Source organism: Leuciscus leuciscus (genome assembly GCF_965113295.1).
Source record: "Leuciscus leuciscus genome assembly, chromosome: 22".
NCBI classification, from domain to species: domain Eukaryota; kingdom Metazoa; phylum Chordata; class Actinopteri; order Cypriniformes; family Leuciscidae; genus Leuciscus; species Leuciscus leuciscus.
Genome location: NC_138746.1, coordinates 33,414,827 through 33,433,026, shown reverse-complemented (window position 1 = coordinate 33,433,026; position 18,200 = coordinate 33,414,827). Strand labels below are relative to the sequence as shown.

General features: G+C 37.0%; 4 protein-coding genes across 4 annotated transcripts in view; 3 read left to right on the top strand and 1 right to left on the bottom strand.

Annotated features, from left to right (window-relative positions):
• arfgef3 (ARFGEF family member 3) overlaps positions 1-3,432 on the top strand; it is a 67,472-nt gene extending 64,040 nt beyond the window's left edge. Inside the window, exon 35 of the mRNA XM_082154589.1 lies at positions 1,100-3,432. Coding sequence (XP_082010715.1) covers positions 1,100-1,291 — 192 coding nt within the window. The 3' untranslated portion in view covers positions 1,292-3,432. The remainder of the gene's footprint in view (positions 1-1,099) is intronic.
• The window catches only part of LOC309487074 (exportin-5-like), a 449,972-nt gene that overhangs the window by 33,551 nt on the left and 398,221 nt on the right, over positions 1-18,200 (top strand). The window lies entirely within an intron of this gene.
• LOC309487204 (uncharacterized protein) lies at positions 8,237-12,839 on the top strand (the record flags this gene model as incomplete). Its single annotated transcript, XM_082154753.1, has 2 exons — positions 8,237-8,347; positions 11,900-12,839. 2 exons carry the CDS (start codon positions 8,237-8,239, stop codon positions 12,266-12,268), a joined length of 480 nt encoding a protein of 159 aa, XP_082010879.1. The 3' UTR covers positions 12,269-12,839.
• Positions 14,669-16,248, bottom strand: cox20 (cytochrome c oxidase assembly factor COX20). The gene is made up of 4 exons (XM_082154749.1): positions 16,102-16,248; positions 15,337-15,454; positions 15,185-15,248; positions 14,669-14,898 (listed from the first exon to the last, which is right to left on the bottom strand). The coding sequence occupies exons 1-4, from the start codon at positions 16,126-16,128 to the stop codon at positions 14,772-14,774; spliced, it is 336 nt and encodes a 111-aa protein (XP_082010875.1). The 5' UTR covers positions 16,129-16,248; the 3' UTR covers positions 14,669-14,771.

Sequence of the window (18,200 nt, the reverse complement as noted above, 5' to 3'; positions counted from 1 at the left end):
ACTATACTCTCATTCCTGCGTAATAATCAAGAAACTTTGCTGCCGTACCATGAGTCCAGCAGGCGTAATGATATGACGCAGCACCTGAAAATAGTCCCCAGCTCGGTAACTTCCACCGTGACCGGGACTAAGTTTGTCTAACCTATTAGACCTATTTTCAGGCGCTGTGTCATATCATTACGCCTGCTGCACTCATGGTACGGCAGCAAAGTTTCTTGATTATTACGCAGGAATGAGAGTATAGTTCCTAGCCATATCAGCCTAGAAAATCGCAACTTTTCATTTTCTGTCGGTCTTAGTACACGATGTAACTACAGAAGAGTCAAGTTTTAAATAGGAAAAATATAGAAACTCTTTGGTCATTTTTTTGAGAGAGATGCTAATGGTCCTGTCCGATTCAATGATCTATGCTAAGCTATGCTAAAAGTGGTACCGCCAGACCCGGAGATCGGCTGAATGGATTCGAAAACGGTAAGACTCAACTGTTTAACTCTGGGGGAGTTGTAAAATGAGCCTATTTCCAAAAAAAGTGGAGTATCCCTTTAAAGCCCGTTACAATATGCTCCCGCCAGTCCTGAGATCTCTCTCGCACACAATAACTCCAAAAAAGTTACATCGAGTGTAACCTAATTCTGTATTTTTAGCTAAGCAGAATCATGAATATTTCTATTCTGGCATCACCATTGATCTGATCATTCCTGATATAACACCAATGTAGCATTTGAATGATAAGTACTTTTTATTAACCGTTTATCATGTGTCTGGAAGTAATCATATTATAAGCCAATATTTTGGTTTTATTTAAAGTATCGTGAGAGTATAATATCATCTCGTGAGATAGTATCATGTATCGAACCGAATCGTGACACGAGTGTATTTACACACCTACTATTTTTTTACATTAAAACAATTTTGCTACATATTTTTGTTTTGTTTTATAGCCTTCGGAAGGAATTAAACCCATTAATTGAAGAATATAGAGTCAAATTACAGAACTTTCCGCAAAAGTAGTTGCGTTTTTTTCTGGAATTGCATATTTCTTGTATGGGACTGATATTCTTTAATGCATATTTTATGTCATGTCGATTTTCCCTCCCAGGCCTGGACCAACATGGTCCTCACGATCCTGAATCAGATCCAGGTGTTGTCGGACCCCACGTTCATGGCCCTCCAGCCAGCCGTGTTCCCCTGCATCAGTCAGCTGACCTGTCATGTGACCGACCTCAGAGTGAGGCAGGCGGTGCGCGAGTGGCTCGGGCGAGTGGGACGCGTTTATGACATCATCCTGTGATGACCCGGCTCGTGTGCTTTACTCTTCGCTCATGTATTCTTGTGACGTCTAACTTTGCTAACTATTTTTACCGTAGTGCACAGTGATCTCTGTGTAATACAAAACCCTTCTGCGAATGTTCAATATCCATGCTGTTACATTCAGAATCTATATTTTTTATTTATTTATATCTCTGAATGTGTATTGGCTTTAAATATACATGTGCCATATACAGAATTATGTTGTTTTTCTCTCATCTAACCCTTTAAAACTTCAACTTTAAACTCCCCTGAACATTTCAACCAGTTAAAGTCGTTGCACAATGAACTTAATGCACTTTCGTTAATATGCTTTGATTTAATATATCTAAAGCATGAACTTGTGCTTTGCTAAATGCAGTTTTATGTTAGTATCATCACAACATAGTTCATGTACATATTATACAATGCCTTAAAATAGATGTAATCAGAGGAATTGGCTTAAGTTAGATATTTAATTCTGAACAAAAACACTGTACTATAGTTTAGCTATAGTTTAAAATCAGGAGCCCGGATGTGTCGGCTTCATCTCAGTTTGTTTCTGTCCGTAAACCTGGAAGCATTGGAGTCGCGTTCAACCTTCACAAGAAAGCTGTTTAATATCTAATGTCCAACGTCCATCCAGTCAGGCAGACACTGTGTGCCGTAGATCCCACTACCCATAATCCAACGGGAATCTATGGTTTAAAACATCAGACACTAGTTTTAGAGTTCACCAAACATCTGACTAAACTTGAATAAAGTGAGAAATCAAATCTACAGTAAGTGTAGTTTTACAGCTGCACCGTATGTTGTCTTAAAATCCTAAAAGCCACTTGTAGAAGTTATCATCTCAAACATCTTTTAACTGGGGACTATTTACAATCTATTTATTAAAACTGGATATGTTTGCACTTTTAGAGGCACACAATTTTAACGCTTTATCCCAAATATATTTTATTCCTTGATTTAGAACTGCAGTTGTTTGAGTATTCATGTTTGCCTTCAATCATCTGCATGTATTATGTTGATTTTTATGTGCGTGTGAAAAAAGGATATTTATTTTGTGATGCTTAATGTTATTACGAGACATTTGCTCAACACGTATGACAAGCTACAAAGAAATGATATGTAATTCATATACAGTGATTTCAAAAAAGGCTTCTGCGCTGTATACTTCGTTATGTGCAATGGAACCTATGAAAATGTGGACCCATATACAGATATTCTTTACATGTATCCAGTGCACACAAGCCTGTGTTTCATGATCTTAGTGAGAATGTATAATCTTTAGCTCTATTTATTGCTCATATTCGGTTGTGTTTATGGAAACTGCTTGGCATAAACAACAGGGGGAGATTAAACTGGATGTTGAAAGGGACCAAAGACACATTTATGTGAGAAATGTATATTCAATATGAAATTGAATTCTGAAAAACTATTATGTACTTTATTTTTAGCAAAACAAAGTTTTTTGTTTGTGTTTTTTTCTTCAGTTGAAATCCTGATTTGTCCAGAGATTTGTTTTCTTTTTTTTGTTCCTCTTCTTTTTCTTTCTTTTTCTAGGTACACACTGAAGGATAGTCTACATTTGTCTATTTCGTGTCGGTTTTGTAAGTAGTCGACAGCACAAAAGTTCAGTTTGAACAGATTGTGAATATGTTCAGACAGTGTTTTTTGTCTGGACAAAAATAAGGACTTTATAAACTCTAAGGGATATTTTTAGTGGATGTTTTGTGCAAATGATTGGTTTGAGACTAAACTTGCAGCGCTTGGTCTAAATCCATAGGAAAACACTATGGATTATGTTGTGCAGACTTAAGCTAAACATAAAAATACAAGCTAAAACAGATAATACTCAAAACATGTCTTAATTTCATAATGCCACTCCATTCCCAGCGCACTAACATTAATCTTCCCATAATGTACCACCCATATATATTATTTTAAATACGCTGGCGAGGATATGTTAGTGTGTGTTTTGGAGGGAGTGCGCTCAGTACTTGTTTGACTACATGCTGTTTATTATCAAACTTCTGTCAATCAACTGCAGTACATGTGCATTACGCTGAATGTGCTCTCAAGTGTTTATTGGACGATCATTTATGTTGTAAGTGTTGTAGAATAAATAAGCAGAATTACAAACCGTGTGTGTGTGTGTTTTATTATTGGCAAGATTGACTGGCAAGTTTATTCTGTTTAATATTACTATTAAATCACATATGCACATACAAAGCAAACTGATTTGCAAAAACCAGAACTTTTCTTTTGAGTGGATTCTTCATCTATATATATATAGATGGTGTACATAGAAAAAGTCTTAGATCTTTGAGTTCAGCTCATGAAAAATGGGGGCAAAAACAATTGTTGCGTTTATAATTTTGTTCAGTATATATATATATATATATAGAGAGAGATACAGCACTTTACAATAAGGTTCCATTTGTTAACATTAGTAAACATGAATAAACAATACTTCTAGCATTTATTTTTAGTTCATGTAAATCTCAACATTTACTTATACATTTTTTTCAAGATCAAAAGTTGTATCTGTTAACATTAATGCACTGTAATCTAACATGAATATTAATAAATCTCTAAAAATGTATTGCTCACTGTCAGTTCATGTTAGTTAATGCATCACCAAATGTTTGATTTGATTAGAAATTTTTATTTCGAACATGAAAGAAAAGCATATAAAAATCAAATAAAACAATGTTCAAAAACAACAACAGATAAGCAGCAAACAAAGTACCCTACTTTCCTGTGTTAACATACTTCTATCTCATGTGCGAAAAGCAGTAGGAAGAAGTAAAACTTATTAGCCTTGTTAAAACCAGACAATTGTCAGTAGTAACTGAGTTATGGTCTGGCAAAGCTTCATTAATAACTCATTTCCAAAGGGGCGTCACCAACGGACGTTGCTCAAATGCCTCTGGGCGCAATTGGATAGACCTCAAACCAATCAGAGCGATCGTCATCGTGTAAAGCCCGCCCCAACGTTTCTGATTGGTGCCGCGATTTGGACGGATTAGAAATCGGCTTGAATGGGCTCTTTGCCAGACTACTTGCAGAGCAAATCTAAATTTGCCGGAAGTTGTCTGGGTTTTCCCAAGCTAAAAACGTATGTACTCCTAGCCCTTTAATTCTTACATTCCTTCAATTAACATTTTTTTATTATTATTATTTTGTTATCTACATCTATGCACATGTACACACATATACACATACAGTATATACATACATACATACATCAAAGTGACCACTAACAAGTATTTATTCATCTAACATCGATTCTGTACTTATTTAAGCAGCAAAAAAATAAAACCAAAAATAACAGATAAAAATAAAATAATCATAAACAAAGGAGCACTCCTACTTTCACTACAGTGCTTCTTGATACCTCTTGAAAATCTTTTCTGTATACATTTTTTTGAAAAGGAATATGTTAGGGCATTGCTTTAAGTTAATTCATCTAGTTTATTCCACAATTTAACTCCGCAGATTGATAAACATAATCTTTTCCTTATTGTTCTATAAATAATGTTAATGTTAATAAATAAGACCTTATTGTAAAGTGTTACCTCATTAATGTAATTGTATTAGACAATAAAATAGCAATACAGTTTGTCGAAATTTTTAACGTTATATCTATTGTTCTATAGTTTATATTTTTAAATAATGCAAACAAATAATGGCAATAATCTCCAATTGACATGCACTGGAAAGAATAAGTTTGTGAACCCTTTGAAAATATCTGATTTCTGCATTGATTGCTCATAAAATGTGGTCTGATCTTAATTTATATCCCAAAAAACTGTTACCTTAAAAAAATAAAATAGTATTTTGATGTTATATACTGATTGGTCTAAGCAGCGCCTCTTCAAGTCAAACACACCTAACACACTTGCTCTGTCCCTGAATGAATCGGCACTTTTGAACAGATCGTTTGACTGAATTGCTGATACCTACTGGCGGTTTAGTGTCATATTTAAAAAGTATGATTTCCATTATGGTTAAAGAGATAGATAGTGTTAAATAAACTGCACTTAAGTCTTAGACTATTACGACATGTCTCAGTCATGTATAGCCAGCATGTGGCTTCCTACAGTACATGTCCCTTCATAAAAAACATTTAGTAGATATTTCTTGAGGTCTTTAACTGTTATCCCGAGATCTCTTTCAGGATTGTCTTCAAGTGATCTTTGCAGGAGCTCACAGAGCGAGTAGTAACTGTCCAGCATCTTCTACTCTTGGGTTGATGAACACCAAGGTCTTTAGCAATGCTTTGGCTGCATTTTCCAGCTTTGTGCATCTTTATAATGCACTTTTAAGGTCCCGTGAAAGCTTTTGGGAAACCAAACGTTCTTGAGAAGACCAGATTTGTCAGTAACCAGTCTGTATGCCTTTATTTAAAGGACAGGGAGGGAACCTGTGTGACACACACTTACATTTACATTTACATTTAGTCATTTAGCAGACGCTTTTGTCCAAAGCGACTTACAAATTGGGACTAAATTAAGCAAGTCATCGTGAAGAGGCAAAAAAAAAAACAACGCAAGAAGTGCTCAAAATACGAAGTTCAGGCATTATTCAGAGTAGCATAAGCCCGATAAGCGAGAATTTACAGAAAAAAATATATATATATATATATATATATATATTTATTTATTCATTTTTTTTTTTTTTTATGAGGTTAAGTGCTCACGGAAGAGAAGAGTTTTCAGCTCTTTTTTGAATGTTGTCATGGATTCTGCATTCCGGATGCCGGTGGGGAGATCATTCCACCAGCATGGAACTGTGAATGAGAATGTTCTGGAAAGTGATTTTTTGGCTCTCTGTGATGGGACCACGAGACGTCGCTCTTTGACCGATCGTAGGCTTCTGGTAGGGATGTAGACTTGTAGGAGTGAGTGAAAGTAGGAGAGAGCTGAGCCTGTGACAGATCTATAAGCAAGCGTCAGTGCCTTGAACTTGATGTGAGCAGCGAGAGGTAGCCAGTGCAGTGAGATGAAAAAAGGAGTGACGTGGGCCCTCTTGGGCTCGTTGAAGACAAGACAAGCTGCAGCGTTCTGAATCATTTGTAGAGGTTTAGTTGCACATGATGGAAGTCCAGCCAGAAGAGCATTGCAGTAGTCAAGCCTAGAGATGACCAGGGCCTGGACGAGAAGTTGTGTTGCATGCTCAGTTAGGAAAGGCCTGATCTTCCTGATGTTGTGCAGTGCAAACCTGCATGATCGAGCTGTCTTTGAAATGTGATCTGTGAAGGTCAGCTGGTCATCAACTGTTACTCCAAGATTTCTGACCGACCTTGATGGGGTGATTGATGATGAGTCTAGCTGGATAGTGAAGTCGTGCTGTAGAGACGGATTGGCAGGGAGGACGAGAAGCTCAGTCTTTGCCAGGTTGAGCTGCAGGTGATGTTCCTTCATCCATGTTGAGATGTCCGCCAGACAGCTTGAGATCCGTGCAGCTACTGTGGGATCATCTGGTTGAAATGAGAGGAAGAGCTGTGTGTCATCAGCATAGCAGTGGTAGGAGAAACCATGTGCCTGTATGATGTGTCCCAGTGATGTGGTGTAGATGGAGAAGAGGAGGGGACCAAGAACTGAACCCTGAGGAACCCCTGTGGTCAGATGATGTGCTCTGGATGCCTCGCCTCTCCATGCGACCCTGAAGGAGGGAAAGGGAAAGAGGTAGGGAAAGTGCCAGTATGGAGGGATGAGTTGATGATGTGTGTGAGTGCTGGTAGAAGTGTGGGAGAGATGGCTTGTAAAAGGTGTGAGGGGATAGGGTCTAGAGGGCAGGTGGTAGGATGACTGGACATAATAAGTTTAGATACTTCTTCCTTGGTTAGCGGAGAGAAGGAGGAGAGAAGGTTATTGGCTGTGGGAGAGGTTGGTCTGGGTTCCTGTGTGTGTGGAGCTGAGAACTGACTGCTGATAGTTGTTGTTTTGTTGGTGAAGAAGTTAGCAAAATCATCAGCAGTTAATGAGGAGGTTGGTGGTGGTGGAGGTGGACAGAGGAGAGAGTTGAATGTCTTGAAGAGTGATCGTAAGTTAGAGGCGCTTTTGATCTTGTTGTGGAAGTAGGAAGATTTTGCAGCATGAACATCAACAGAAAATGAAGAGAGGAGAGATTGATACATACTCAGGTCAGATGTGTCTTTTGATTTGCGCCATTTCCTCTCCGCTGCCCTGAGTTCGGTCCGATGTTCACGAAGAACCTCAGATAACCAGGGGTTAGAGGGAGTAGCGCGTGCAGGCCTGGAGGAGAGAGGGCAGATTTTGTCTAGAGAAGAGGTTAGAGTGGAGAATAAGGTATCTGTTGCGGTATTCACATCCAGAGATGAGAATTGTGAGGGCGAGGGAAGAGAAGATGATCTCATCTTCCACTTCTTCCACTTCCAATCTCATCTCTTTAATTGACTCAAATAGCTTTTGGAAAGACGTTACACGGAGGTTCACTTACTTTTCCCAGCCTGCCCTTTCAATGATCACTCAACGTCTTCAATAAAAATGTGAAAAATAGAGAATTTGTGTGTAATTACTTCAGTCAGATTGTGTTTGTCTATAATTGTGACTTAAATTAATAAGTATTCAATGCATAAATCCAGATATATTTTAAGAGGGCTCACAAACTTGTCACTTTGTTATAGCAAAGGGACGTAATGCACGTATATGTGTTTCACATTACAATTTTTTTTGTTAAAGAAAGTCAGTCGTTGGAGAAAATAAGGAGCGCAAGTTATGTCTATTCCCGAAGCCATGGGATTGGACCCGGATGCCCTCACAGCTGTGTGATGTATGTAGGCCAGTTGTGTTAAGAATGATTGGATGCTCCGGCACCAACTCTTGATCCCTGAGAGTCGAGCTGCTTCTAGACGGGGTATAAGCCATTAATGCTATAGATGATGCAGCTGTGCACTATCAGCACTCACAGAGCAAACATGCGTGTGCTTCTGGACAGCAGCTGGATCCAGTTCGGCCCGGCGGGACGGGGCTCGTACGACTGGGTTGCAGGCGCATCCGCTCCGCCATCATCTGAGGACCGTCTCAAGGTAAAACTCCTTCCTTTGCCGAGTTAAAAACCTCTTTTCACAGGCTTACAGCTGTACTTGATTTTTAATGTTGAATTTTTCTGATTAGTGTTTTTGATGTGGTTTTTGACTCCTTTTATCATTTGTTTTGTGGGTCTTGTTTTGTTTTTTTAGATATTTATCCTGTTGTACAGCACAGTGGCCAATTACTGTTGCTTTTATTGTGCTATATAAATAAAAGTTGGTTGATTGATTGATTAGAGACTAACCAGATGAGGTAAATCAACCATAAGTGCACTCATTCCTCCAGGAGTATCAAATCTCTATATGACTGCTTTCATCCAGAAGTTATCATATCTCATATCGTAATCTGTCCTCGTCTGATACCATCTCTCGCATACACAGATAAGCAGTGATACGGTGTAAGTCTCTGGCAGAACATGATTTCACCAAGTGCAACATGTTCCTGGATGTTTCCACATCTTTGTTGATCCTGGAACAACATTCCAATCAACCAATCAGATCGGGACAAGTTTATGTCAAGTTTAGGCTTACAACCAGGGTTAGGTGCGTCTACATCAGTGTTCTTCATCTACTGTTTCCCTCTCATTTTAGGAATAACTTATGGTTAGGTTTAGGTTTAGGTTTAGGGATAAGGATATAGGATTACATTTTCTGACAGGAATGTTGTTCCTGAATCAACAAAATATGTTGACCCAGGAATGCGGCAATCGATTGTCGATTCCTTCTGGTTCAATCATATCTGATGGAATGTTTGAACTAAAGTTGTTTAATAATAATATAGTATGTATTATATAATATCTGAGCAATATCACACAAGCAGCGTTATATAAGAAATAATCGATGATGAGCTGCTGAATTACGTAAAGATAATGCACAACTAATGCAAAGCAACTGGTCCGACTAGAGTCAATTAATCCATTTATATGATTAGCACACTTCATTTTACATTTACATGCTGTCGTCATTACCGTAATTTTGGGACGACAACACGTGATGTTCTTGTCTGAGCACGTCCTCAGACTCATATGTGCTTCAATGGCAACACTATCAACGCCTATGAATCTGCAGCGGTCGAGTGAAGTTGGAGCTCTCAGAAAATTCCCAGTTTACAAGTTGTTATTAGAAGCTCAATGAGGACGTGAACGCTTTTTACATGTTGGAATGTCAACGTAATTACGACATGGCATGAACGCACCTACACTTCCAAATTTAGCAAATACTTTTATCACAAGAGAGAAACAAAAGAAATTTGTCAAGGAATTGCTTTTGTTCACCGTCACCTTCGCCAAGCTTCTGACAACTCTCAGTCTTTATTTAAAAAACAAGGTTTAGTGAGAATAGTTTGCAAGAGCGCGATCATAAACACAATAAGACTGTGACAGTGGAGTTAGTCCCTGTCCTAATGAAACCCTAGCCCTCTTCCTCTGAGTCCACACTTTTGTGACGTAATGCCGCTTTGACTGTCATTGAGGACACATATCGGCTCGCGAGAACCCTTCTGAAACCTAAAATGACAAATGGGACACCCTATGGTCTTCTGGACTTCCACAAGACCTTGAGTGCACATGAAGTGTGCCATTCGAGACAGGGCCTTGGGAGACGAGTGCCTCCTTGGTTGATGATTATTAATATTCTCGACAACCTCTGTAGACTCTTGTTAACAACCGCCTTTGGTATTACTGATGTATTTTATGTAGAGTAAAATGTGAAAAAACCCACTGACTTTGGGGCGATGGAACTGGGAAGCGCTAAAACTCAATTCTGGGTTTTGGCCTACAAAAACACATCTTTTTTTTAATGATGTTAATTGTTTACAGTGTGAAACAACAAAATTAGAACACAACAATAATTATTAAGAATAACAAAAATATAAAGAATAGAAAAAGAAAACACTTCAACAACACCATAACACATAACAAAAACAGAACTAGTAAAATAAACCAGAATGGGGGAAAAAGAAAGAAAGAGGGCATTAGCCTACTTAAATTAAACAAAATGTAAACATTAATTAAGGTAAAAAGTTTGTAGGTTGTGCAAATTGAACATGTTTTGAGTGCTTTTGGGTTAAGAGAGGATGAAATCGTAATCAAGTAATGTTTTATCTTGTGTAAGAATACCCCCCCCCCCCCCCCCCCCCCCAAAAAAAAACAGGTTTACATTTGAAAACGTACATTTATGAATGTAAAATCTACATAGGAAAATAATTAGATTTATTATAAAGCAGGCATTTGAATCCGCTTCAAAAATAAATAAAAACAATAACAGTTTTGTGATTCATTGAGAAATTTTGCAAGATATTGCTTGAGATAAACCAACTAACATCTTTCCAAAGTTGCAGAGTAGGCTATAACTGCACGACCAAAACAAGTGAAGAAGAGTTTCAGTGTCTTTCTGACAGAATGAGCAATAAGTGTCAAAATCAGATCAGATTTTTTTAAATACATTTTTGACTACAAAAATACATCATCACTGCTGTGATGTCATGTGAGTGACAGGTTGCCCCGCCCTCGTCATCAGAGAAGAGAAGAGATGCTGCAAGAGGGAGGGGAAGATATTCTGATTCAAGATTAGGCACATGAATTCAACAAAATTATCTGCACGGATAAATCATTTATAATAAACACTGCAATATTCCAGGCCTCAGAGAATATATATATATATATTATATATTTTTTATTTTATTTATTTTACAAAGAAGAAACAGCACTGCATTGAATAAATTAACAAAAAACAAAAACTAAATAAAAACTAAATAAAACAATAACTGACTCCTCAACAAGTAAGAAAAAAACGTACATAGTTCTTAAGAAACTTGTTGTTCTTACTGTTATCAATGAGTTTAAGAGATTTTACAATAAGGGAAATCTCTGCAATAAAGACATCAAATCTAGGCAAAGTCTTGAGAAATTTGTTTTTGTGAATAAAAAATGTACAATGCAACACAAAGAAATTAACAATAGCATAGTCACTCCCAGAAAAATAGAGGAATATATCCTTCAATGAAAAGTTTAAATCACATTTGATAAAGTGAGAAAGATAACAACCCAAGCTCTCCCAAAGAGGCTTATCCTGATTACAGTGGTGGAATAAATGAAGCAAAGTTTCTTCCTCAACTTTGCAAAATACACACAGGTCAGAGAGATCAACAAAAGAGGCAATTTGTGAGTTGGTTGGGTAAACATTATGAAGAATCTTAAAGTGTACCTCTCTAATTTTGTTGGACATACAATATTTCTCTGGGAGTAACCACGCCCTCTTCCAGTGGATACTGTCAACAAAATTATTCCAGAAAAATTTACATCAACGGGGATGTGTAAACTGTGTAATGTAACAATAGCTTTATAAGTTTACTATTACATTTTTTATAATATAATAATAAAAGTTTGGGAGGCCTCAGAAAATATGACCCTGAGATGATGATGATGATGATGATGTGATCTGTTGATGATGATGTGCTGATGATGATGATGATGATGATGATGACATAGACAGTAAAAGAAAGGATGATGATGATGATGTGATTACGTGTCTGTTGTCATGTGTTTCCAGGGTTACTGGAACGAACTGACTTCAAACAAGGTCGAGGAGAGAGCGGAGGTGACGCTCTATGTTGCCATAACAGCGGGCTCGTTGCTCTTCCTCGTGGGATTTGTCTTTTTCGTTTACAAAAGATGTTCCAGGGTCAAAGAGAACACGACCACAGTAATAACCCTGGACGGCACCGCTGAGTTTCTGTCCACTTTGGAGGAAGGAGACCGCACTGAGGACGGGAATGACGGGGTTTTCCTGATGGTTTATCTACCGGCTCCATATGAGAAAACCCTGACGAAGATCGCGCGCGCCGCCAGCACTTCCGGCTCACACACTGAACTGGAGATCGAGGAGTTAGACACAGAAAACTCCAGTGATCAAGAGTGATCCTTCAAAGCTCATATTTCACCTGCAATGTAAAGCATATCGATCCAAATAATGCATTAACACTAACACAATGGCATGGGAGTATCTCTGTTTTCTTTGGAATCCCATGTAAAAATAGCATGAATATGGTAGGCTAATAATAACCATAGTGCTATCTGATAGGCTACCATGACTTTACCATGGTACCACCACAGCAGTTTTTGTAAGTAGTGCCAGCTTTGTTTTTGAATATTTATGATCTATGGAACTACATAGTATTTATTAATCGAAATGGGATACAAAAGGATTTGCTTTTGTTTCTCCAAACTTTACTAGCCTAGTGTTGTATATAATAAGTCCAGGGTATAAAATATAGGCCCCAGTCTTTTGTGTGTGCAATGTGTTAAATGGTTTTAATAGTTTTGCAACATTTTTTAAAGATGGGGACTTCTTATATCTCGGCAATAGTTCTCTTTTTTTTGTAAAATATTTTTACCTCATCATTATTTCATTGGTAAGAAATGTTCAATAATGGAGATGTTATCAACAGTGACACATAAAAACAATATTTTTCTTGTCTTATCTAGTTAATATCAGCTCTTTCACCACATTATGTGATTCTGCAAGCAAATTGAAATAAAATAAAATCGCATTACCATGCAAATTGGTTTGAGAAACTGAATCATTGAACTGAGGATTTTGAGTATTCGTCTACTCTGAACAGGAGGGGGAAACTCCATCTTTGTATTACATTGTTACATGGTTTAAAAGCACACATCTTTATATCGTTAACCATGTCAAATTCCACCTTCTTTTAAGTTGTTGTTGTTGTGATCATAAATGTGATCCGACTCCTGTTTTAATGAAATGCTGCATCACTTTGGCTTCACTATAACACTCAACAGATGCTTTCTTTCTCACTGAAGCTCTTGAGAATCAACAGATAGATTGAGCTATCTTAATATACCACATATTAGTGGTATATACAGCACTTGATCCAGTAATACTAACGCTTTCTCTACTATTCTGTTCTATAATAATTTTTTATTTTTTATTCTGCGTTAGATTAAACTGAGAAGGGTCATAGCACTTGCATACTGTTGTCCTACTGTTAGTTTAACTGCTTCTATTGTTCTCATTTGTAAGTCGCTTTGGATAAAAGCGTCTGCTAAATGAATAAATGTAATGTAAATATTAGAAATGTCTATAGCACATTAGACACACTATTTACACTATATTCACAGAAAGAAGTCATAATGCAAGTTACTGTGCAAAGGTGTCTTTAAACTGTTAAAAAGATGCAAGGAAGACGAGACCAGTCATCATGCAAATAGGAGTCAATGGGAACTTCCATCTTTAGTTCTTTATAAATAAATAAAAAAGCCATTCTCCACAAAACAAAGTTTGAATGACGTTTGTACTTTAAAAGGGCTAAACGAACTGTCTCAGGAATATCACTGTAACAAAGACCTGAAGTGATCTTCCTCCAGCATGAAGAGAAGTAAACTGAAGAGACCCATGTCTGTGTTTAGTGTATGAATACACACTCGAAAGAAAACACACCTACTAAAAAACCAGAAACTATGCAGACTGGCCCCTTACAAATGATCTGGATTATATCTTACTTCAGTCACACTTGATTGAGATTTATTTAAAAAAAAAAATTTAATCACTAATTTTCTATACGCCATTTTTTTGCATTTACTTTTAGGTATCAAGGGAACTTTCAGTGAGGAATAATATCAGATGCCCTCAAGTTTATTTGGTTGCCAAAAAGAGTATGTCTCTTCATTTTGAACACAATATCCATTTAATCATTTCTACCTAACAAATTCTTGCTTGAAAATTTTTATTGTTATATATTTTTTCATAATGCAGTTTCCAATATGTCACACATCAGCAGCCTCTTTAGTAAGACTCAATTAACCCTTCATGAGCCTCAAACCAGTGTTTCTGAATGACATACGGCAGTGACATCATAACTAGACTAAATATAGACATCATACGGATAAATTCAAGACATACAGTAGAAAAGAATGTTGCATCGCTGTGGATTATACCTGTTACTTGAAAGTCATGCTTTCTGTCGTAGGTTCAACAAACCAAAATCAGTCTCTTTTCACATGCCCTCTGGCTGGAACATGTTTTAATAACACCTCATGCAATGACCGTGGGGTACAGCGCCATCGTGTGTTTCAACGCGGAACTGCAGCTGTTAAAACAACTGATAATCACCAGAGAAAGGGTATGGTTATTATTCAGTGTGTTCTCCTTTTATTCTGTATTTGTACTAATTCAGAGCTCTGGGAAAATCTTTTCATTCTTGTTGTTGCAAATTAATAAATAGATCTTTGACTTTGCTTCTATGTGTCTAAGAGACATTCTGCATTCAACATATTCTTAAAATAAAAATAAGAAGCATTTGTTTAACTTTAAAACATTTTTATTACAAACATTTGACATATTTGATCATGTAATAAATAAAGTGGCATTCACATTGAAGGCATCAGACGAGGAACATCTACTAATCTTCTGTCTTTTTCCGTGTGGGATCCAAATTTGTGCCTTCATAAATGACTTTATTCTTCATGCCGTCCTGAATGATTCTCTGCTGAACACGCAGCTTGGCATTATTATATCTGCAGTAGAACCTGTAAAATAATGAGATAAACATGAGATAAACAGCTGAACCTCATGAAACCTATACCTCCTGATTATATAGCATTTTTTATTTAGACAATTAATTATAATTTCCCCCATTCTAATGCACATTTTCATATTCACATTTCTGTAATGGACAAAAAACCCCCGTTTATTTTACTTGTTTGATAATATGTTGATTAAAAGATATGCTTCTTACTATAAAGTAAAAAACCTGTAATTTTACAGTATTAAGAACCTGATTATAGGTTCAATGCCTGTTTTTGAGACACGCACCATGAGCCCAGAGTCGTAAGCATGAATCCTGCGACACCCACATCAAACGACCTCTTTACTCGACCTGTGAACGACAAGTTGAGCCTTACATTAAAGACATGAAACAGAAACATTATCAACAATACTGAAGATCAACAGAATCATGCTCTTACTTGTTGCCAGAAAGTGCAGGAGTCCTGCCACTAGTGACGCCCCGGATCCGTGTAGAAGAGATTCCCGAGCACACGGCGTATTCTGGATGTCAAGGATCCCCAGCACCTTCGTCCCGACCTGTGTGTGTGTGTGGAGTGTGTGTTATAATGTTAGGGTCATGAACACTCTAGCTTATTCATTTATTTGTATAAAATGCCACTGATTACAAAACTACAGTGTATCTTTGCCACTCATTCACTGATTTAAATCTCTTCTGGGTTCAGTGAATTAATATTAATGACACACTCAAAACTTACACTAAACAGCATGTTTATATGAGCATCTAGACCATTACAATAAAGTACAGTGAAAATACCATGTTATAGTATCAGATAGCGATACCATGGTACTTTTTTGTTGAAATCAAGGTGAATGTCACCATAACAGTGTAGGCTCAAAGGCATAAGGCTCAGTGTCCTGCATCCAGACACTAACCATGGCTTTAGTACAGATAAAATAAATAAAACATGGTTATTGTAGTGGAACCACAAATTAACCACGGTTTTGCTACACTAGCCATAGTTTAACCATGGTATTTGTAGCAAAACAAATGGTATTGGTTATACAAATGGTAATTAATCCGCCAAAAAAAAAAACATAGTTACCACACATTTACTATAATAAAACCATGGTTAATTGTTGCAAGGTTAATTGTGGCCAGGGTAAATATGACCGTGTCTTATATATCTGATCTGACTAAAATTGTTGAATAAAATGACACCCACTTGGCTCTTACCGCCCTCCTCGGTCATGTTCGAGATGAATTTTCAACACAATCATTCAACCAAGTTCATCTGCGTTATGAACGTAGGTTATGAAATGTTAACCCAATACTTTTGCGGTGTGCCGATAAATCCTTCCTGACGGAACACTTTAGCTGGCGATCGTTGGTTCCGGTGTTTAGAGGCGCTATAGCATTACAGTAGGCTAGTGTAGAAATTGGCAAAGTGTAAAATAGGTTACTAGTGTAAAATAAAATAAGATTCCATTTCCACTGTTTATATATTGAAATAAATAGACTACTGAATGCACAACAGAGAAAAATAACTAAAGATTTGCTTTTCCTGAAAGAAATCTTAGTAAAATAAGTTTTTAGTTTAAATGAGATGCTTCATCCCCTTTAAGTGTTGTTGTCAAATGACAATCTCTGCCATGTGGTACAAAACAACACATAGCAAGAGTTTATTTTAGACTATACAAATGTATAGTTTGGAGTCATATCAGAAGGAATTCAATTTTCCCTGATCTTTTGAAAGTTACTATAGACCTTATGCGACCATCTTTAGAATATTGTCTTTTAACTTCCGTTTTGCGGTCGCTCTGTATATTTCTATGGCGCTGCTGTCCAGGAGTAATTAGCTTTTGAAGTGGATTTACTTAATGTAAAGTTAACGAAAGTTATCATGAGGACTGTAATGTTTAAAGCTGATAACTAAACAAATGTCAGGCCGGGAAGATTTGGGGTGGTTGATTATGATTTCACTTTTCTAACTTTAGTTAGTGTGTAATGTTGCTGTTTGATCATAAACAACATCTGCAAAGTTACAACGCTCAAAGTTCAAAGCAAAGGGAGATATTTCCTTTTACAGAAATTGCTTTTTAAGGACTACAACAAACGGCTGGTAGGGACTACACAACATTCCTCCCGGGTTAGTGACATCACTAACCCTACAATTTGCATAAACCCCACCCCGGGGATTCGGGAACGCCATTTATAGATTATCATGACAGAATATGCTAATCAATGATCTAAAATCATCAACTAACCATTCAGAAATGTCCTGTTGCTTCTACATGTTGTCACTTCTTCATGAGTCTCTCCATCATTGTCCGACTCGAAAATTTTCAGTGCATGTCTGTGTGAGGTAAAAGGACATGAGCTCTTGAAGCTCCGCCCACTATGCCGGGAGCAGCAGCTCATTTGCATTTAAAGGGACAGACACAAAAATGGTGTGTTTTTTGCTCACCCTCAAAAAGTGACAACTTTAACATGCTATATAAAAATATATGTGGGGTATTTTGAGCTAAAACTTCACACACACACTCTGGGGACATCAGAGACTCATTTTACATCTTGTGAAAAGGGCATTATACCACCCCTTTAAGACGAGCCGTTCATTCATAAATACGCAAGATCACTGTGAAAATAAAGAACCGGAAGTCCAAAAGACGCGTGACGTCAGACTTAACAATCGGATATTACAGTAGCCAACTATCAAGTTCATGTTTCACTGTTCTCACGCAGTAAAAAATACATTGCAGAGCAAAGGAACAAAGTCCTGTGCATTTTATTATGACATTGAATGAATGAATGTGCGCTGTTTAATGTGTCATCGTGAGCGATCGCTGTAGCACATGAACCAAACATCTCTTCCTCTTCACTACTAGTTATAGCACAAAATAAACATGAATGAACAACGGGAGGTATGTTGAAGAATGCAGTACAACTTACCGAAATGTAGCTTATGTAATCGCACAATCAGCATTTCAACACAAAAAGATGTCAATAAAACACCATGTAAACAATTTCATGTAATGTTACATTTACCTCATGCCATTCAATGACCATACACAGTTAGCTAGAAAAATTAACTCTACAGAGAATCGTTTTGCAAAAAAATATGCTCTATATTATATATTCATTACTTTTTACTCTTATTAAAAAGTTATTATTATAAAAAAATAATTATATGCAAATGTAAAATATATTAATTTTAACTTTAAAATTATAGTAATGTACCAGATGACAGGGTTCCCTGTTTACAGCATTATTTGAGAGGGATTTTTTTTTTTCCTAGAGAAATATTAACATGTAGGCAATACT

Coding starts and splice junctions, on each gene's coding strand:
- cox20 (XM_082154749.1), bottom strand. CDS start 16,128: ATGACCGAGGAGGGCGGTAAGAGCCAA. Junction 15,455..16,101: donor AGGAGGGCGGTAAGAGCCAA/GTGGGTGTCATT, acceptor ACACACACACAG/GTCGGGACGAAGGTGCTGGG. Junction 15,249..15,336: donor CCTGCACTTTCTGGCAACAA/GTAAGAGCATGA, acceptor TGTCGTTCACAG/GTCGAGTAAAGAGGTCGTTT.